Genomic DNA, 23,255 nt, shown 5'->3' on the forward strand with positions numbered 1-23,255 from the left:
GTTGATACCTGCCTATAGTCAGTAAGGATTTATAATCCTTTATTCCGTCTTAAAACATATGCTTGTTCTTTGGTTCTTCAAATAAGGGTTGTTTTCTTTTCCCCTATAATTGTTTTTCTAACTCTTTTCCGTATCTTTCATCTCCATTTCTTTACATACCTTTCTCATTGCTTGGCCTCTCTTCAACTCCGTATTCTTCTAAGTCTCTTATTGGTTAACTCTTTTTTTTCTCCCCTTCTTTTTTTCCTTCCTTCTGCACAAACTAAACTCTCCCCAAACCAGAACATGTCCCATTCTAACTGTCATCAGTTTGCTTTACAAAAAGAAACTGCAATTAGATCCAAGAGATGTTTTCCCATTACCAACAGGCCTTTCACTTTCCTGGGAAGATTTCTTCACAGTTATTAATTTAATCGGGAACAGTGTAGTATTTTTCTCCATTACCTCAAATCACTATTTTGGTTCTTTGTACCTCCTTTCCCCTCTGTCAATGCCCATCAATCCACAAATATAAAGGATCAATTCCTGTCACAAATCGGAGCTGTGCTCAGACACAACTTATCATTTTTAAAAGCTTACCTTGTAAAACTGCTCACTTGAATCTTCCATTCCCTAAAAAAGCTGTTCCCCCTGCTCTGTCCATGCCCAGCAGGGCTGTGGGGTCTCTGTGAGGGGAGGCAGGGGCTGCCCTGTGCCAACACACCCGAGTTTTACCATCCAATTCTATTTTGATTGCCAATAACTTAGTTTTCCCCAAGTCAGCTTTGCCTGTGACAGCAACTGATACAGGATTTCCCCATCTTTGCCTCGACCCATGAGCTTTAGCACCTTATTTTCTCCCTGTCATGTTGAGAAGGGGGATGGAGAGCACCTCGGTGGCCAGCTGGTCAAGGTCAACTACCTGGAAGCATCCTTCTCTGTTTTCCTTCACTGTCACTTGTTCAGAAATGCCTATTCCCGACTCTGCTGTTAGCAGATTAGTTCTAAGTTTGGTACAGAAAAATCAGCAGCTAAAAATGCATCAAGCTCTTCAAGTTCCTGCTCTAGTGTCATATAAAAGTCTATAGGGAGGTTCAATAACTAAGATCTATCATTTCATTTTTCCTTACACAGGCTGTGTTGACTACTCTGGTTCATACAGACATAGGAAGACTAGAGAAAAAGTCTGTGAAGTCAAGGTTTTGTGTAGATGGACTAGAAGAACAAGAAATAAGCAAAACTTCATTACAATTATAAAAAGTGGAGAAAAAGAGATGTAAACAGGAAAGAAAAAGGTTGTACTCAGTTGGATGAAATGTGTCATTTTTCCAGTGTACAAGAGAGTTCTTCACAAAAGGCAGTCTCTTTTGTGGCAGAGGATGATAAGAGAACCAACTTGCTTTTCATTCGGATCTCATTTGCCCATCCACTATCAGCAGAACAAAGCCTTGCATGCAGCCAAATTGCAGAATTGAACCTCTTCTACGCAGGTTCTTGGTTCTTTAAGTCCCTTCAATGAAGCTGTAACAGCTGAGGACCTCCTCATTCCCCATTTCCCCCTTCTACTCCAAGCATCAGAATTTTTCAGGCTTCTTCCAAAGCTACTGCCACTGTGTCTCCCAGACTATTTAAACACTTGGTGCGCATGGCTTTGTCTTGAAGACTGAACTATGGATCATTATGAGTCCACCAGCTTTTATATTAGGAAATGTTTGGCAGGTGAAGACACATTTTTATGTTCTTTCACACACTGAATTCCCAGTCTAAGCTATTCAGGAGAAAAAGAAATAAAAAATTACTCAGAGTAAGGCAAGTTAGAAGAATTAACAGGTATCTTTATCTGGAGATAGAAAAGACAAGTCCCCAGGCTGCTTGAAAAGCAGCACTCTGCAACACTAAGTTTGCATGGCATTGCAACAGCTAAAAGATGAGCAGGGACATGAAGTGAAATACCCACCAGTTAACAATCTGGCACCCAAATGCCTTGTTGATAAAAATAGGACTGCAAATTATTTATAGAAAAACCACTTTTAAAAAGCCAGCACTGAAAGTTTCCTTTTAGTTCAGGTTTTATCTTCAAAGAAAGGTACCACTGTTAAATAGACACTTTGAGTGGGTTTAGCTCAAATTGAAACAATGCTAAATGCAAAGTCAGTGAAGTTTTCATAACATCTTAAAAAATGAAATAAATCTGGGAAAATTTACTGTTTGAATTGGCAAATCCTCTACTGGCAACCAAACAGTTAAAGAAAAAAGAGGGGGGGGGGGAAAGACTCAAGAGAATTAGCTGTTGCTAAAACAATTTTATGGTCCTTTCCACTCCACTGGAGGTAGTTTGTATGGCTGACTGGAATCTATTCAGTGCTGTCAAACATCTAACACTCCCATAGCTAGATGCCTTACAATGAATAACAAGCAGTCTAGCTGCCGATATGCTAGAGCTGCATTTTTTACCAGGGACTGGACCCCAACCCAGCAACACTCTGACTTCATTGTTTGATGCCTAGTTAATTTATAAGACCCAAAATTAACCACAACAATCTGAAGTGCCAAAATTCTGAAGTGCCATGGCAACAAATTCCATCATATTTAATAAACTGCAATAGAGAAAGTCAGGTTTGTAAAAAAACCCTGCATATCTAAGTTCCCTTTCGTAGTTTAAATTGATTTTGTAATAGAAAATAACAATCAATTTCAATTGATGACTTACACAATCTAGGGAGGCTTACAATAGGTGCAAAGAACAGGATAAAGAAAGAAAGAAGTAGAAACAATGAATAAAGCATACACAACTCTTGCTGAAGCACTAAGCACATCATCTGTCATCTTGAGCATCATTATTTCCATAAATACTATCCCAACCATTGATTGTCTTGTTCAGTATTCAGTATTGCTTCAAGCAAAATCCTGGACTCTTACCATATTTACGTCCTTCATCTTTCAACTGTAATAATGGTGAAGTGCTGACACCAGAATCGTATTCCAAAAGAGATAGTGCTCAGTGACAACACTGTATCTGTGAAATTATGACTGTGCTATCTTGGCAGGTTTATGATTATGGCTTTGATAGGAGCTCTATTCTGTAGCTCTTACCCTGCCACACACTCCTCTCCACACAGTGTCAAGTTGAAGTCAAACAGGACACAGACATTATGACTTAGGCTATTCTCCTTCAGCATTTTAACCTCGGGGTGAAAACGAGCACCATTCTAACCATATATTTTACACAAGTTATGACTTTGGGGTTTCCTTTTCATTATTATTTCAATAAAATTACACTTGGCTGTAGAGTCCCAGGAATTCATTCTCTAGGAAACAAAAGGGGTTGAAAATTTTCAGAGCCTCAGCCTGGCAAACAAAATGAAGCAAAGCAACAGATTCAAGAAAGAAACGGTTATCTCATGCAGATACATAACCCCTTGAGAAAACCTAAATTCAAATCAATAGTAGAACTCATAAGCTCATTCTTACTGAATAACAACAGATGCTACATGAGCTCATCTTTTAGAACCAAGTTGATTATCTGCCCCCTACAAAAGATGCAGCATCATTTGAAGAAGTGAGGAAAAGCAGTGGGCTGTCTATGTTAATGCATGTACACTTGTGTATGTCTTTATAGCACTTCACATCACAGAGGGGCAGGCTTAACACTCCTGCAGTAGGCAAGGACACTTGCTACATCAACCATGCACTTTCAAGCATGTCTTTAAAATTAATATCAATGGTGTATCATTGCTTTTCTTAAGTAAGAAAACAACAGTGAAGTAATAAAACGTACTTTTCAGAAATCTGTTGCCTCTTTTAATTCCCTAAATGAAGATAGTAGCTATAATGAAAAATAAATAATAAATAATGATTTATTTTACTATGCTATTTAGGCTTCTTGCTCTGAAAGTGGATTGCTATTTCTTAGCCTTGTGTTTAACTCGTTATCCTTATTCTTACACTTATTCTTACACATTTGGATAACTTACTGGCCATACACCATACATTAGCCTGTGCAGCTCAGAAGGAACATCAGAATCCTGCAGATTCTCATCTGTTTTTAAACCAACGTGCATGCAAGATCTCTTGAAAACACTCACCTGTGTACTAGCTTAACAGCATTCCTGGGACCACAAACACACACAAATACCTGACATGTCTTCCAGAAGCACTTTGCCAATAAGACTAGGCTAAACAAGTGGATCTTGATTGTAAATGATAACAAAGAGGAATGGTGCTATGATCCTTCTCAGAGACAGAAGCCTTTGTCAGAAGGCAGCACTCCCAATCACTATCATACCCAAAACCTTAATCACAAATGGTTAGTCACAATCAGAGCTGGTCTCAGACCAAAAGCTGGTCAAAAGCTACATTCATCAGTTCCATTGATATGAATATTTAGCATAAAACTTTCAGGTTACATGTCTACTCAAAATACAAGGTTTAGGGAATAGAAAGCAGAACTTAAATACTGCTCTGACAGGCAGAAAAGAGCTTTTTATCTTATTACACATTAATGACTTGTTAATAGTGGGGTTAAGCACTATCAGCAAGTCAGCAGTCAGTTGGGAGGTTAAGATATGACTTGCAGTGGAATGCCTTTGGCTATGAAGAGACATGTACATCCAAATGAATGATCACTTCTGAAAAAGCAAACCTAAGGCTATACAATTTGTGTATGCTTAACTATGTGTTTAGTCGAATAACAAGACAGCTGGATAATACCCAGTAAATATCTCTCAGAACCAACCCAAATGTAATTATACAGTGGTTCTTATTCTTACTTTCATAATTGAGACTTTTGGAAATGTATTATTTCTTTTTAACCTAATTCATATTGACATAAACACCAAATTTCGAGCAGCTGGAATCATAGAATAGTTTGGGTTGGAAGGAACCTTCAAAGCTCATCTAGTCCAACACCCACCTGCAATGAGCAGGGACATGTCCAACTAGATCATGTTGCCCACAACCACATCCAGCCTGGCCTTGAATGTCTCCAGGGATGGTGCATCCACCACCTCTCTGGGCAACATCATTGTAAAGAATTTCTTCCTCAAGTCCAGCCTGAATCTCCCCTTTTAGTTTAAAATCATCACCCATCGTCCTGTTGCAACAGGCCCTGCTAAAAAGTCTCTCCCCATCTTTCTTACAGGCCCCTTTTAAGAACTGAAAGGCTGCAATAAGGTGTCCCTGGAGTCTTCTCTTCTAGAGGCTGAACAACCCCAGCTCTCTCAGCCTTTCCTCATAGCAGAGGTGTTCCATCCCTCTGATCATTTTTGTGTCTCTCCTCTGGACTCTCTCCAACAGGCCCACATCTTTCCTGTACTGCAGACCCCAGCGCTGGATGCAGTACTCCAGATGGGTCTCACCAGAGCAGAGGGGCAGGATCACCTCCCTTGACCTGCCAGTCAGGCTCCTTTTGATGCAGCCCAGTTCCATCACTACAGATGAGATGATCCTAAACACCAGGAAATCAAGCTACTCTTTGGTAACAAACATTTGCATGGAAGAGAACTGTCATTAACCAACACAGGCTGGAACGCTCCTTGCATCCCCTGAAAGAGCTGTTCAAGACCACATGAGCTCTAATTCTCCAGAGGACTTTTGTAACAGACGAGAATGAGGCAAATGTATTAAACAATTTAGATGATTATTTCCAGAAATACTTCTACAAGTACTCAAGTGTCAAAGTGCTTTTAAATCAAGCAAATAGCACGTGGCAAGTCTTAGAAAGCTGACTACAAGAATTAGATGCTTATACTCCATGAAATGCAGTTGATTCCAGATATATAGTTCCACTGCTCCTATTTAAAAATTCATTCATGGCTGACTGTAAGAGGAGAGCAGTGTCCTAATGAGTATAAAGCCCAAGAGAAATAAACCAAAATTTGAATGCAGATACCACTGTGAAAACCAATCTTTAAGCTTTTACACAGAAATGGGTGGTTACATTACCCACTCAGTGCAACTCATCTGGTTTCTGAAAGGCCTCCTCTTGTCCCTGGATTCCCAAAGGATTTGAACCTGCTGTACATTTATGTAGCTTTGGTTCATGAGAACAAAAGGTACCAGGTCATGCCTTCAGCGTGATTGTGTCATTCAAGATCATATCTGCAAAAAGCACTACTAAATCAGACAGCTTCGCTACAGCAACCATTCTGACCCCTTCAAGATCAGTTACAGGGACCTCAGCATAGTCAGACCTTTCCTCCACTTTCTGTTTTCAGAGGAGATTTCCTGCTAAGTGCTTAGAAAAAGCAAAATGTCATTTTAAACAACATTTTTAGTGCAAATATTACGCAAACAGAGCTTTTCCCTGTGCATTTTTACAGTTATTTTCAGCAATCTAGCCACAAGGAATTGAATATACTGCTTTAAACTCTGCTGGGTATGGGTTTTATGTTTATTGACAGCTGGTGTTGATCATTCGAACTGGAGAACTTGCAGGAAGGAAGCACCTGAGTTCAGCTCTGAGTGTTCTCCAAGGTCTCCAGGAGTGTTTTATGATACTGTTCAGTGTCTTTAATCAAGTAGTTCATTACTGGCTGGCAGAATCTCTTTGTTGTTGTGAACTCACTCAGCACAAAGTTATTTTGTTCATAGTACTGCCATTTCCTTTTGAAATTTGTAAGGTTATCGTACAGCAATCACCTGCTGCTCTAAGGCTGGCAGTCTTTTCTCTGAGCTTTTCTTTTCCCAAAGGTGACAGTTTTAACATGTCTCAGGTCTTTTATCTCTCAAGATTTTTCTTATTCTCCATACTTAATATTTTCAAACCACTTAGATTATTTTCCGCAAGCCTTCCATACACTGAATTTTTAGCACAAGATTTATAGCAAGATTTTCTTTCTTTTTTTTTTCTTCCTCTCCAGATTTCTGGCTCAAGCCCACCACAATATGGTGGGCATTTCAAGGTACACCAGAGATGTTCTTTCCATTCTTAAATTCAACCTAGCAAATAGCTATATATATAGTTTGCTTGTTCAGTGTCAAAGGTATTACATGCTGCTGCTTCGCAGGGATTATTTGCTACAGTTAAATGCAACGCTGAACATCTTTACAACTTCCAGTGGGCTTAGGGCATGTGCGGAGCAATGTCATCTGTGCCTGCAGAGAACACTGAAAGTCTATCCTCAAATGTCACTAAAAGTGATAAAATACCATAAAAATGAGGTGCTGTTTGATTACCATAATAAGTCCTACATAAAACCCCCATAATGGCTCATTTCTGTTTCTGTCTCTATCACTGACTTTTTTCTGAGTATTACTGAACAAATCACACAAGCTCCTGCCATTAGTTTTTCTATTCATGACACCAGAATACAGCTGTATCATAACATTGCAATATTCTTTCATTGCTTCTGTCTTCTACTTAGACCCCTTGTTGCCTCCCAGCTCTCTCCAACTCTACTAGCATTCCCTATCTTACCCACCCACCTATAGCTTCAATACCTCAGATAATCACATGCCTATAGGCCTTCCCCGAATTCACCTGCAAAGTTAGAACTTCTTTAGAGCTACGTACCATGTATGCTCAGTAAAAGCAATTTCAGAATCAAAACATTAATGATGATGTAGTATCAGCAATGTGAGAAAGCCATTTGAAGTGGCTTCAGGGAAGCAAGTGTAGAAGAGAGACGGCTATGATGGCCATGCCTTTGATGACTACCTGCTACATCCATTGAAACAGGAATATACTTTTTTAAACCACTGATGGGAGGTGATTGATGGACCAGCCACCAAGAACCACCAGCTACCTATAAATATTTCTGATGATTTTTTTAATCATTAATTTGCTACGTTAATTCTATGTAATTTGCCTTCCCAACTCCCAATGACATCCCTAATTGCAAATGACCATAGCAGAAGTGGCTGGTCTGTGGCTTTTTACATTCTCTTCGTTTAATACTTTTTCAGCCCTTATGGCATTAGTAACAACAAGGTAAGTACTCTGCTTCTGAACTTCATCCAGCAAGAACCCAGAGGAATACATGCATTCCCACATTCCAAATATTTCTGCTAACACACACTGCTTTGCATTTTCCACCATATGGCCGGGCAGGCAGGTTTCACAAGAAAGAAGCCACATTCAGAGTAGAAATTGTAGCAATACCTGGGGAAATGGCTTAAAAGAACAACGAGTGATTATCTGTTCAAATTCTATTGAATGGAAGTAGAATTCAGACCATAAAATGTTTCTTTTTTGCAAATCTTGCCTCTGCCTTCCCCTTGACAAATGGAGCCCTAATACACAGCAACATAAGTGGTAGAGAAGTCTTCTGTTCTAAAGAGTTATTTCCATATGGCCTCACTGCCCTTTGAATTCAGGTGTAAAGAAAAGCACCCAATACCCAGTGTGGGCAAGGGCTTCTTATACTCTTCGTTAATCTAGTAAATGAATCATTCTTTTGCATTTAGACTTCAGGTCACTCCTCTGACAGAGACAGAGAAGAGATGAATCTCTGTGTGATGATGACTGGCAAAGCTAACACGAAATCTGTACCTGAGCAGGACACTGACTCCTGAGCTCCCATGCATCCAGCAGGAAACCCATCCCACAGGTCATCAGTGCCTTTCACATCCAGACCAGGAAAAAGCAGTGCTACTCTTGCAAGCAAGATGACCAAGCTCTACTGAAGCCCAGAACTGCAGCACTGGACATAGAATCACCTCTGTCAGGTTGGAAAAGACCTTCAAGATCAAGTCCAACCACTCCCCCAGCGCTGCCAAGTCCACTGCTAAACCATGTTGCTCAGGCCTTGTCTATATGGTTTTTGAACAATTCCAGGGAAGGTGACTCCACCACTGCCCTGGGCAGTCTGTAATATATATATATATTTGCTTGTTCCACATCAGTGGAGATGGAGATTTGTAGTTAGTGGGGCTGAGCAGATTCTAACCAATTCTGATCCAATAGATATCTTCCCTATGTTACATGTAATTCTACTTCCAACACCTGTGCCCGTGCATGACCCTTGGGCTACTGGAGATGGGCTGCAAGCCAAGCCCTCACGACAAGCAACTGGGCCTTGTGGAAGTATGATGTCATAGAAACATAGAACCATAGAATGTTTTGGGTTGGAAGGGACCTTGAAACTCACCCAGTTCCAACCCCTGCCATGGGCAGGGACACCTTCCACTAGAGCAGGTTGCTCCAAGCCCCTGTGTCCAACCTGGCCTTGAACACTGCCAGGGATGGGGCAGCCACAGCTTCTCTGGGCACCCTGTGCTAGCGCCTCAGCACCCTCACAGGGAAGAACTTCTGCCTAATGTCTCATCTCAATCTCCTCTCTGTCAATTTCAAGCCATTCCCCCTTGTCCTGTCACTACCTGCCCTTGTCAAAAGTCCCTCTCCAATACTCATGCATATGGTGTTACACTGCCTGCTGATACACTTCACTGAAGTGTCAGTGGCCATATGCATTTCAAAACTGCACATCCTCCTCCTTGCATTTTAGTTGAAGGTCTTTTACTTTCACTTTGAATAAAAAATAAAACATCAGGAATGATGCACAAATAGAGAGTTTGGAACAGAGCAATACCATAGACTGAATACATAAAAAAGAGACCTCCTTTAAAACACAAAGACACAAAAAGAAAAAACGAAGAGGAAAGGTGTCCACAGCTATAAGTAAGGGGGAATGAAACCTGGTCTCTGTAGCTGGCACAAAGCAGCCATCAGGGTTCCTACCAATCTGAAAGACAATTGGATTCCAGCAGACAAACCAGTAAGTAATGATGATGACTGCTGATGCTGCAGAGCAGGGCTGGCCTGCATTAGGTTAAGTAAGCTGGATGCAAGCCAGTATCATCGAACAAATGGCATGGCACGTTCTGGAGGAATCTGAGAGATTGCTAATACTTTAAAGGTGACCTTTCACACATGCTACCCCAGCAAATCAGGCAATCCTCTTGGCTATAATGGAGGAAGTCAGCAGAGGCCAGTCTCCTCAAGTTATGCACTCTTCAGACAAACAGGATTTTTATTTTCAACTTACAATAATTGACAGCAAAGTACCCTAACTGCTATATTGCTTTATTTCACCCCTTCCCTATTTTAAAGAAAACATAATCTAACTTTCCATTAATCATAATCATCCAGGCAGGCAGTGAACTAAAAATAACCTTAAGTTTTAGCCATATTGTCTATTAAAAAATTGTAAAATGTATCCTAAAAGGGCAGGTGCATTAATGAAGGCTGCCTCGGGAGAAAGAAAATTACTAGGAGTGCTCTGCGTTCCTGAAGGAGTTTTCCACAGATTATTTATAATTGAATGAAGCCAATTACAGGGGTTGTAACAGAAACTGTATCCAAGATAAAGTGTTTCATTTCTGCAAAAGCTGCATGAACAAAGTCGCTACATTTCTATGAAGGGAAAAGAGAATGTACCTTCTTTTTCTGACCAAGTTCTCCCATAAATAAACAGTAAATACATTGGGCACTAATCTCATCATTCGCAGCCCTAAAGTGTAATTGAGAATCAGATCCTAGGTTCTGAGAAGCCTCTCACAGCCGGAAATCCTGGAGCTGGGATTGAACTCCTTTCCATTGCTTCAGAGAAGGAAATGCAGCTTAATTAGGCTCAATTTCCTAACTAATGGTTATCCTCTGTAACTAATCAGTAAAGTTTTAAATCAGTATCAGACTAATGCTTGCTCAAATAGTGGAACATGCTCCATCTTCAAAATGCAATCTTACCCTGCCGACAACTGGAGAAGATAAAAGACTGAGGATAACACACACTGGCATACAGTTTTTCTTTTCAAACAGAAAACATCCTTTGCTATTCCACAGAGCAGTACCTAAAGTGACACACAACCTTGTTCTGTGCACAGAGATATCACTACTGAGAGAAAACAAAGATAACTTTTGGGGGAAAAGAATTAATGTCATTTCAAACAACAGCACCTTCTGAATTCATTCTGAATGGAAGAAGGAAGATGTTTAAAGATACTGTTGGGGGACTGAGAAAGACACTTCAGAGAGGATGCTACTTCCAAATCAGGTAAAAGCAATGCACTCGCTGAGTGTATCTATAGTTATCTGATATTCCCCTGGACTGTGAATTCTACCCTGTCAGCAAGCTAAGCAAGTGCATATTAATTAGGAGGCCAACAAATGCAATGCAGAATTAAGGTGTAGCATTTTGTAACATACTGCATACATTGCAGGAGATGTCTGTCACACTGGTTTTGCTGCTAGTAGTCAGAAAGTTTAACTATATCCCTAATTACTTCCATGTAATCAGTAACGAAGCCATGTGTTGCCAGATAAAACTTACATGGACAAACTTTGATTTTCATTTCCCTTATAGACTCACAATAAAAGTAACATTTGAGTGAAAATTAAAGCACATGCAGGAACATAGTTCATGATGTGTTCTAGGCTTAACACTGCTTTATGGGATACATTATGAGACTACCAACTAGGCATCAGCACAATGAAGACCTGCTGTTCTGCAATGCCTACTGTGCACTACCCAAGAACCTGGACAAAGATTCTCTTAGTTTTTCATGTTTATCCTTGGATGTCAGATAAACTAGCAAACACAAGTGTCATTGATGAAAAGGAAGGGAGACTCTGAGGCAGCAAGAATGGAAAGAACTACAAATAAAAAGGGAAAATGTTATCAGATTACTAGAAGTGGCTGGGGTTTTCTATAATCTACATATTATAGTGACTGTATAGCTGACTCTGTGTATGTCTCTGGCTCTGTCAGGTGTTCTAATTTGGAAAGAACTGTGACATTAGGGAACTTGGAAGGTTACAAACATACAGGCATTTTTCTCCTAGTAAAATACTGCCTTAGTTCAGAATACCTTCTGCCATAACTTCTTCCTGTAGACTCTTCGAAGTACATACTATGGTGACCAGAGTGCAGATACAGGAATTAAATGTTCAGATTTGAGCATTTCCTTCTCATTTGTTCTCTGCAAGAATTCCTCTTTCAGGACAGGCAGCTCTATCTACATCTTTTAGCGTACGCTTCACCCTGTGGCCTTCACCCTGCAGCCTTTACCCTGCTTAAGGCCACACTGCTACAACTTTGCCATTGACAGCCATGTTGAACTTCAGACAGATGTTGTCAGCTGCATCCATTAGTCATTTCAATAATTTCTGGTCTAATCTTCAATACATGACAGAACACCTGCCACTCATGTACTTATATTCTTTATGAGACACTTCTACCACCCCTGGTTCTTTCCTCCTTAAGCTACCACTTACAAAAGTGGATCCACTTTAAATGTATTTTCATCCTTTACTCATGTAAATGCTGTCAAATACATCTGATTTTTCCCCATGCTCCTTTTCCCAACTTTTGTATGACAGATGCACTCAGTATAGGTCTGTACTGACTTTCTGATGTCTCTGTCAACACCATAGTAAAGGGACTGTAAAATTACGAACTTTAATTTCTTTGCCTTTATTTAGAAACCCAATTTTCCAAACCCTTACACCAATTCCTGTGGAACGTCCACACACTACAAACACACACACCAGGGAAACATTGCTCCTAGAGTTATGGGATCAGAAGTTTTAGAGTATGAAAATACATTGTTGATATCAAGCATAATATACCCCAACTTTTTGTTTAGAAAATTCTGCAGACAAGCCAGAGCTATCTGCTTTACAGGGTTGCTTCTCAAGGAACAAACTTCCTCCCCAAGCCTTTCATTTCAAAGCAAACTCTACTGAACCCCATCATAATTATCTGCAATGTTTTCATAGAATCAACAAGGTTGGAAAAGACCTTTAAGATCCTCAAGCCCAACCATTCCCCCAGCACTGCCAAATTTACCACTGAACCATGTCACCAAGGGCCTTGTCTATATGGTTTTTTAACAATTCCCAGGGAATGGGGAAGACCTTTTTCTTAATATCCAGTCTAAACCTCCCCTGGTACAATTTGAGGCTGTTACCTCTTGCCTATCCCTTGTTACCTGGGAGCAGAGTCCAGCCCCCTCCTGGCTCCATCCTCCTGTCAGGCAGTTGCAGAGAGCGATAAGGTTCCCCCTGAGCCTTCTCTTCTCCAGACTAAACCCCCCAGGTCCCTCAGCCGTTCCTCATCACACTTGTGCTCCAGGCCCTGCACCAGCTCCATTGCCCTTCTCTGGCCCCACTCCAGCACCTCAATGTCTCTCTTGTAGTGAGGGGCCCAGAACTGAACACAGGATTTGAGGTGCAGCCTCACCAGTGCCCAGCACAGGGTTTTCATGGACTATTAAACAAAGATCTAGTTGAAGACTGAAAACTGATGCAAGGACAACACCAACTTGTTTAAATGTTTATCCATCAAATAATCAAAGTGATAAATGGGAGTAGTGAATAATCAGAGAGCACTTACTGTAGCAGAGAGCTGTGGTCCATTCAACTGTGCATGCAGGATAGCTTCATTGATGGAGTTCCAGATTCCCGTCAGTGCAATTTCCACATCATGTGAGGCAGCCATTTCATTAGTCAGATATTCCAGTGTGGAGATATACTCCCTCCATTGTGCATCCAGTTCTGACACGCTGGCCAAGCAGCCCCTCATTACATTTAGACAATATCCAACACAGGGCCTGATGAGTGTCAGGCCCTGGCAATGCGGGCAATACTGCATCTTCACTAGAGCTTTGCTACATTCCTTCGTGAGAGCTGCATGTTCAGTAGTATTTATCACTTCAATGCCCAGACTGAGGGCCTGGCTGAGCATCCTACTTGCCCAAAGAGATTTTGACAGCTCTGTAACCATGTTTTTAGAATAGTGTCCAAAAGGATTTATGTCTTGCCTTGTAAGCCGTAGACACTCTGTATAGTCCTCTGATAAATCTGTAATTCCTGGGTTTATTAGCCGACTATACACCAGGGGAAAGAGACTGTCAAAGAACCGTAACACTGCACTTTCCACTGTAGTCTCCGCACCCAGAATGTAGAGAGAGATGTCTGTAAAAAGTTCTTTAACAGGCTCTGCTGCTTCTTTTGCCATAGGTCTGTAAGCTGTCTCAAACAGGGAACTTGTGCGGTTTTCAGCAAAGCGAAGCAAAGACTCAAAGGCCTCTAAAAAGGGGCAGGGGAGAAAAAGAACTAAAGGTTAATAGCAAGCACCTGACATCTTGGTCGCAGGACTAATATTGTCCTGAACAGGAACATCAATAAAATAAAAATCTGCAATATGAATACATTGATAGTTAATGCAGCTTTCATAAGCAGTGTGATTAAAGACAACTAAGTATTACAGAAGCATAATAAAGGCAACAGGAATACACACATATTTTCTTTTAAGAAGATGACTGTATTCTCACTGGCTGGACCCCTTCTAGAGGTCAATGAAGGACTCACAGAGACTCCAGAGAGCACAGACAGGGTCTATGTAAGATGGTTTTTGTGACTTATGCTGCAATTGGGCATCAGATCCATTTCCACAACATTCCTTTAGCTCAGTGAAAGCTTGCCATATAACTGAACACAAATGGGAGCTGAAGCTTTTGTTTCCCAATGCTCTAAGTGGGTGGCTAAGAGCTACTTCTTGCAAAGCACAGCTCAAGGATGAAGGAAAGAAGCTGTGTGAATAAAGTCTCTCCCTGTTAACATCGGCTTGGTCTGCCCACCAGACAGTGGTTAAGCAGGATTTGATGTGACGTCCACTATGAACCAAAACCAAAATGAAATAAAGTCAGAAAAACAGCATCTCATTTAACTACAGCATTTCTGAGTCCCCCCTGCCCCACAAAGAAGAAAAATGAGTGCCGTGGTTAACACATTTCAAATCGCAGAAGGCAAATATACATCCAAAACACTGAGTGGGGTGCTTGAATTCACAGACAGGGGCAAGGAAGGGATCAGTTCCCAAGATTATTTTTAATGACACAGAAGACAGTAATCCACACCATTCCCCCTGCTTTCTTTGGAAGCTCCCCAACAAAAAGCTTCTGACACAAATCATTCATGCACTCCTCTGGATAGCAAGTAGTTCCAGTCCAGGCAGGAGACCGATCACTTCATACCTCCTGAGGACTGGCCCGATAATGGGGTTTTGCTCTAATCCTACTCTACATTCATCTGAACATCATGATGCCATTCACTGCAATGCAGCGCAAACCGAAGTCGCCCAAAGATCAGCTCAGCAAAGGAGCAGATACAATACTGGAAGTCAAGATTAGCATACACTGCAAAGTTGAGTCGAAAAGCTGCTCAGTACACTTCTCTATTACATCTCCCTGGGCAACTAACTTGCTTGTTATGATAAGCATTACAATCCCTTTACCACAAAGCATGATTTAACTAGACAGATAATACAGCATATCTCATTGTGCGTTAATCATCAGTATTTTACACACACACGCTATATCCTTCTGCCAGAGAATCATTTCAACGTACCCACTGGTATTATAGCAACTAATACTCTGGAAGTGCTTATAAAAAATCTTAAGAAATTAAGAATTCAGATACACTTCAGTTGAGAAAGAAGGAAGTTATTTGCAGGCAGAGCAACACCTTGCAAGAGTCAGACTAAACCAGACTTTTATAGCTGGATTTAGGATGGAAATACTGACACATCCTAACCTGTAGTGCAGTTACCTGTGTGTTGCGGCACACCGTGATGAGTTTTTTGTTTGCCACATCACCCTGTGTTTATCTGTAGAGGAAACCTAAATACCAGTTTTTCTTATCATACTAGAAAAGCAATGGGAATATTCAAAACATGACAAGTGTTTTAAGTTTCCTCTTTCAACTACACATCCTCTCTTAGAGATACTTAGCTTATTATTAGATTATGGGAGTACGGACTTTCTCCCACAATGCTGGCTGTAAGGTTCAGATGGAGAGCATTAGGTAAGGCTAAACAACTTCCAACTTGCTGGATTATGCACCAGTCCAAATCCATGATCTTTTCTTTCCATAGGTCCAACATAGGAACGTTAGGTCCCTTGCCCACAGAGCTGGCAAGGTACGACCTGCCTCCCCCCCACCAACACCATGGCTCTCCATTACGTTAATAACTACTTACACTTGACAAGAACTGAATGTGCACTGAACTTAAAAAAATCCCACAAACTTCTAAAGAAGAAGAAAACCCTTATAAACATTACTGAAAGGATTTAGCAATGCTCAATAAGCCAAAAGTAGAAGCAAACACTAAAACTATCTATACAGAAATAACATCTGTGTACATGTTAGATTTGAATGTAATCATGAAAGAAGAATGACAAATTTAAGTAGCTCCATTATTTGTTTGGTCTCTTAGGACCACACTAATATTTGGCTCCTTTCCCTTCAACATCTTGCATTTATTACAGTTACAGGACAAATGAAAGCTACAGTTTGCTGAACAATAGCTTCCTTTTAATGCTTTCAAGTCCATTAAATCTTCTGCATCTTTATGGTTTGCCAAAATAAAGGACAATATATTAATATTTTCAGGAGTAGAATTTAAATACATACTATTTGCAATTTGATGCCTAGACAACAATGTACACAGCAGAAAAATCACACCCAGCTACTCATCCACATGAAAAACAAATGTTAAAAGTCAGAGTTCTACTTTTTTGGATATGCAATGATTTCTAAATGTATTTGATATGAACAAAGAGTGCTCAAAAAGCATTATTAAACAAGATGAACATGTGGATTTTTTAGATCTTAAGATTACTTTAAAAGCACAATGTAAGTGCAAAACAAATTGTGTCACATTTGCAAAGACAGAACCTGAAATCGATTCTCAGTCATTAAGATGCATTTGAAAATAACTTGTAACTTTCAGCTTCATTTCTGTTTTGTGACATTTTGCTAGTAGCAAAGAATGTCAAGCATTAGGAGTTTCCTTATTTATCCTGAACCATTCTGCTGAATGTAGGCACAAAGCTCTTCATTAATATCCTACTTTTTACCATGTTCTACTGGTTTTAGAATGGCAGTCTTCCTATACAGAAACATAGTCACTCTTGAGAAAACTGAAGAAATAATGCCTTAATACACATAGCAGCAGCCTTGTGAAAATATGATGTCATAGAAGCATAGAATCACAGACTGGTTTGGGTTTGAAAGGACCTTAAAGCTCATACAGTTCCAACCCCTGTCACAGGCAGGGACACCTTCCACTAGAGCAGGTTGCTCCAAGCCCCTGTGTCCAACCTGGCCTTGAACACTGCCAGGGATGGGGCAGCCATAGCTTCTCTGGGTAACCTGTGCCAGTATCTCCCTGGAGCTTTCTCTTCTCCCGGCTGAACAAGCCCAACTCTCTCAGCCTGCTCACCACCTTGTATCCGACAATGCCAACACCTGCAGGAAGCATTTCAAGCTTGCTCCAAAACATCATGGGTCAGAAAAAAACCTGAAAGCTCTCAGAACCTGGGTGAAGTGGATGCTTCTCCTGTTACCTATACACCTGTAGCTGCTTTCAACAAGGCAGCGTGCAAAACAGATTCAAAGGCAAGAAAGCAAAGTAAGTTTTGCAAAGCGGGAAAGGGAAGTTTGAATTTGAACACCTTGACAGCAAAGAGGGAACGTGATGCCTTTAGAGCTAATCAGTCCTTTAGAATGTAGATCATAGAGGTAAAACCACCCAAACAGCTTTCCATTACTGTGTGGAGGGGCAAGGTCTGTACTTAATCTGTCCATGAGTTTGTCTACACTGATAGCATCAGACAGATATCCTATCATGTACCTATTGATAGAAACTTCTGTCCAAGTTGAAAAGTGACAAGTCTATGCCTCCTCCTTTAACCGTACCTAATGGCTGTAGACAACATGGGTTAACCAGAACTCGATGAGTAGGATTATTTACAAGCTACTATTAGTCATCCTTTAACCTTTTGCTCAGTTCCAAGTGTTAATTTAAGGCTATTTTTAACTTAAGAAAACTTCAGAAAAGTTGCAAGGGCTTAAAAAACATCTAGCAGCGAGAATGTGCATTATTTGAGCTTCAGAGCAGCAGACCAGCTATTGTAATCTGGTAATGCAGGCAAGGCCAAGACACTTAAGAAAACCAATTTCTAAATGGTCTGCTGGAAAAGGCTGACTTCCAATAACAGCGATAGGATTAAGTACCATCTGAAAACTTCTATCTTGGCATGAAAATCAGCCTTATTCATTGTTTTCTTCTGCACAAACCTATTCTTTCAGCCTTGGCACAGCTGGGCCATCATATAGGAAGCAACCACCCCCTCAGCCTGCTGCTCCATCCAGCAAATCTGCACCCTTTGCTGAATCAGTCCTACAGTACACTACCTTCTTCTTCTTCTACTTTCTTATAAACTTAAATAGCTTCTTTACTGTACAATCTTGGACAGGAAGAAGGGGAGAAAATATGCAGCCCATATTTTGGTGAAAATTCAGTATTTGATGAATATTGAAACCATTAACTTTGGGCTATTTTGGCATTTGATTCTGGAAGCATCAGTAATAGAAATAACATCACCAAATTTAAAACAGGATCACTGCTTCATAGACTGGTGATAAAGAGGGAAAGAAAAGGCAGTAGACACACAAGCTTAATAACAGAATGGTCCAATAATAAATAGCTGTCTAACTTGATTTTGAGCCGCTCACTATTTTTTTTCCACCTTCAAACTTCTTGTAAATACCATGAATGAGCAGGTAATTAAATTTAGCTGTTTATTATTTCTGCATGCTGCCTTCCAGTACAGTTGTACATTATTTCATACACTGTAATTAGAGGGTGCAAGCTTTTTAAAGTGAGCAGTCTCAAGTAAAACTCAATTAGCTGACCAGCAGAAAGCTGGAGACCAGATGTGGTATTAACCTCTTATGACATCACCAAGCTTCCACTGGTAGATAAATAAAGCAAGTAGTTCTTTGGGGATATTTGTGCAGTAGGAAGCTGACGGACATCTAGCATCACCATGGTAAGATGATCTAGAAGAGCAGTAAAAGCCCTAAGGAATATGGCTGGAATCTTTTACACAGCTGTGGCTATCAGAATTATTCTCCTTCTGACAAAACAGAATTCCAAAAGATGATCCATGTAATTCGTATTTGCCAAGTTCAAACCTGACAGCTATTACTTAATAATATCAATTCACAGTTTTAACAGGAGTTGGGCCAAAGTAACTGAAGAATGAGCTATGGCTGTCCTTCAACAACATCAGCTTTGCCTTTAATCTGCCTTTACAATTAATTTATAGAAACAGTTCTCAATTTACAAGAGAAAAAAGCTACAAACAGTTATGTATGTGTAGGCAGGTAGGTTCTTCACAAAAGTGTATCTCTGAAGTTCTTAGAGGTTTAGCAGATATCAGACTGGGGGGCAGAAACAAATGTTATCTGATTGATCAATCACTAACATAGACAGAAATAACTGGAAGCTCCAGTAAGTAGCACACAATTCCCAAGACGGATTACAACACAAAGCAGTTGCAAAATAGCTTTGAATGACAACTCTGTAACCATCAACATGTCTTTTGAGACAGATCCACAGAAACAGTCTACATTGCTTAGATTGGTCTGATGTAACTATTCTAATAAAGTTTTTGCCACATAAAAACAGATGTTTGTTGGGGTTTTTTCCAGGTTAAAACCCTGTGTGCAGTTGCAAGGATGTACAGTGAACTCAGAAGTCATTATTTTTCCTTAGAAAATCAAAAAGCTTTCCAGTACAAATAAACACCAGCTTGAACAATGTTGTCTTAAAAATCAACCCTGTCTCATCACTTTATGGGATGAGGTAAACCCCTGGTGTCTTTTCAAATCAGGTTCTGTGCAGTGGGGTATTTTTTGACATATTTGAGTATTGTTGTAAAAACATAGCCCCAGATGATGTGTTGGACAGCAACTGAAGACTTGCACAGTGTTAGAAAGAATTTATACTGGGCTCTAAAAAGTGGATTGCCCTCGGTTTCATAGAATCATAGAATCACAAGCTGATTTGTGTTGGAAGGGACCTTAAAGCTCATCTAGTTCCAATCCCCTGTCACGGACAGGGACACCTGGACCAGGTTACTCAAAACCCCATCCAACCTGGCCTGTTATTTATCATAGCACTCTGAATACCCTGTGTCCATATGGAATAAATAACCTCTTAACTGGAATCCACGCCTAGGTAATGGTGAGGAAAACATGACAACATGTGTAGGACATACACACACAAGTGTTCAGGAGCAAGTAAGTCATAGTAACCATGAACTTCTGTCATATGAAAACCAGAAAGTCCAAAAAATCAATTAGGTGGAGATACAGCTAATGTGCAAGTAAAATGTGGCTATGTTGAGATACTGCTAGTTTACACTGCTGGAGGAGAGGGACTGTTCAAAAAATATTAGGGAAAAAATGGCTAAAAATTGCTTCTCCTGACTTTCTGTGTATGAAAACCATAGAGAAAGCAAAAGCTGTGCCAGCTATGCTTGGTGCCAGGTACTGATACGAGATGCCATCAGTAGAGAAAGAGAGGGCACATTTCTGTTGGTGGTCTGCTAGGGCACATTTGACACAATTGGGCTTGGAAAGCAAGTGAGCAAGGCTTGCCAAAACCACTACGGACATCTCTCTGTTGCTTGACTTACACAGTGACACTGAGGATGAGCCATGAGGCACTAAGCACCAGGATGTTACCTATGGAGAGGTGTAAAATATAAGCCGTATCTTCAGAAACCAGATGTGACCAGATTAACAAATACACTCTGCGACTGGTCTCTGGTACATTGCTGCACTGCATGTTTGTATTTCCTGGCAGGGAGACACTTCAAAGTTGCTGGTAACTTTAGGACAGAGAAAAAGAAATTGAGGGATTTTATCTGTATACCTCTGGTGTATTAAATACTGTCAAGAAAGGAAAGTACAAAAATAGTTCTAAAGACTTGCATTAGTCAAGAAGAAAGAACCACAAAAATCTCCAAGTCAATTAAAAGAAAGCAGAAAGATGTGAAACCCTTTTCATTCTTCTGTGAATCTTTTCATTAACAGAAAAGCAATCAGACAGGAGTCTCTAGAGAGAATTTTCTCGACCTTCTGATTAAGGAGTTCAACTGGCAGTAGGAAAACTAATATGTTTCTTTCAGAAGGTCATGAACTATCTCATGATTTCCAGCTGAATTAGTTAGGTGGTCCATTAAAACCTGTTTCTAAAAATCTAAGAGAAAAATAGCTACAAAAGACAAGATTAGCTCAACATAGATGAAACAGGGATGTTTTTCATGGTTTTTTTCCTTCTTGTTTAGGTACCAATGTGGAAATACGAGAAGCTATGTCTGAGTTCCATTAAAGAGCTAAGGTGAAAATTAAGACTTAAAACCACTTCCTTTTTGAAAATCTAGATCAAATCTGTATTTATCAACACTTTTAAAACAAAGAAAAGTGTTTATGTAGAGAAGAGCCATAATGCAACCCTGTGTATTCAACAAAGACGACTCTCTGACCCAGAGCTGCCAGCTGGCTTGAGAACCACAGTCCCTGTGCCCACATGCCGAGCTTCCAGCCCTCAGCTGCAAGAGCACAGTGTATACTTCTAACGTGTTCAAAAGCTTAGACCACAAAACATTTCAGCTCTTTCTTCTGAGTCTGGATTGGGTAACACCAGCTTCACTGCCCAGTACTGTGAACCTACTAACTTTACCCACCCTTCTTTCTCAGACTAGTCTACATATGGAAGCCTTTGCAAACTAAGCTAAGGAAAAGATAAGAGTCCCATAACCAAGTCTTGGTGCAGAGACAGTCTTTCATACAAGTAATCTTCTGCCAGGGGTTTAGTTCAGTGGTTTTTATTGTTTTCAGACCCTTGGACAACTCCTATCCACCAAAACCAGTGACATACCAGCGCACCATATCCTCACCCAAATTTCAGCTGAAAACATTCTTGGGTATTTTTCCACAGACCAGCTGCAGACCACTAAATGGTTCATGCATGTGAGGGCCATTGGCATACCAAAAAGCACATAATCATCTGGATTAAAGGCAAAGCTGTCAGCCTTCAATAAAAGATACAGGCTTGAAAAACAAAAACCTTTCCTGCAACATCTGTTTTTGGCTGACTCCACTGTAGATTATTTTGCAAACATATTTGATATCGTACCACCATAAGGTAATTGAAAGGACATGTTTGCCAGAGGAAACTGACCTTATTCATGGGCTTTCTTTACAATCAGAACAGAGTTTCACTAGACTGCTGAAGAAAAATAGCAGAAAAGACTTCATGACTGATTTCAACAGACACTGGAATCCAAACCTCTATAAATTTAGGAAAATATTCTGGGTGTTGCCTCTTAAAATGCACATGCTTTCAAAGCCTCTCTTGATGGAAAAAATCAAAGGTGGTTCAACACTTGATCCTATAAAAATAGAACTCATTTTTCTTTATAGTGAAGAGCTTCTCCTTGATTTATCTTTAGATTCCTTCAAGAAAAGTGACTGGCACGTGTTCAACATATGGTCAACACTGGCAGAAGTACAGATGCTGGTGATTTCATAGCTACCCAGATGTTTCTGGGGAACATGCTCCAGTGACTCCTAAGGGAGAGCACATAAAGCCTGTTAGCACTAATAAATCAACACACCTATTTTTTCTCCTGAAATTTATTTCTTAGAAAATACATGAAGGTAAGCTTTTCCAACCACAGGACAAGGCCCAGACACACCAATGAAGACCAAAGGCTAAAGCAATGAAACTTCTTATGTGCAGAAAATTGTACAGTCCCTGATCAAAATAGTCACCATGACACCATATTTCAACATTGCCACACATACCCAGATACCTTCCAAGATGAGTAGGGCTCCACAGAATTTGCTTAGATGAAAGAATTTGCATAGTTCCAACCCCATGCTTGCATATTCACCCCTAAGTGTATTGTGGTCAGTTCACAAAACATAACAGACATAGAATCATAGAATGGTTTGGGTTGGAAAGGACCTTAAGATCATCTAATTCCAACCCCCTGCCATGGCAGGGGTGCCTCCCACCAGAATATGTCACCCCAAGGCTCTGATGCCTCACACTAGACTATGTCACCCAAGGCTCTGTCCATCCTGGCCTTGAACACTGCCAGGGATGGAGCATCTATCACTTCTTAGGGCAACCTGTGCCTCACCACCCTCACAGTAAAGACCGTCTTCCTTGTATCTAACCTGAATTTCCCCTGTTTAAGTTTAAACCCATCACTCCTTGTCTTATCACTACAGTCCGTGATGAAGAGTCCCTCCCAAGCATCCTCGTAGCCCCCTTCAGACACTGGAAGCTGCTCTGAGGTCTCCACACAGCTTCTCCAGGCTGAACAACCCCAACTTTCTCAGCCTGTCTTCATAAGGGAAGTGCTCCTGCCCCTAATCATCCTCGTGGCCTCCTCTGGACTTGTATTAT

General features: G+C 40.5%; 1 protein-coding gene across 1 annotated transcript in view; it reads right to left on the reverse strand.

Moving 5' to 3' along the window:
* Positions 1-23,255, reverse strand: part of LOC104405436 (glypican-5-like) — a gene marked incomplete at its 3' end in the record, with an annotated part of 94,518 nt that overhangs the window by 27,690 nt on the left and 43,573 nt on the right. Inside the window, exon 2 of the mRNA XM_010014160.1 lies at positions 13,314-14,008. Within this exon, the coding sequence (XP_010012462.1) occupies positions 13,314-14,008 (695 nt within the window). The remainder of the gene's footprint in view (positions 1-13,313; positions 14,009-23,255) is intronic.

This window comes from Nestor notabilis, unplaced genomic scaffold (assembly GCF_000696875.1).
Source record: "Nestor notabilis isolate BGI_N333 unplaced genomic scaffold, ASM69687v1 scaffold2115, whole genome shotgun sequence".
Classification (NCBI taxonomy): domain Eukaryota; kingdom Metazoa; phylum Chordata; class Aves; order Psittaciformes; family Psittacidae; genus Nestor; species Nestor notabilis.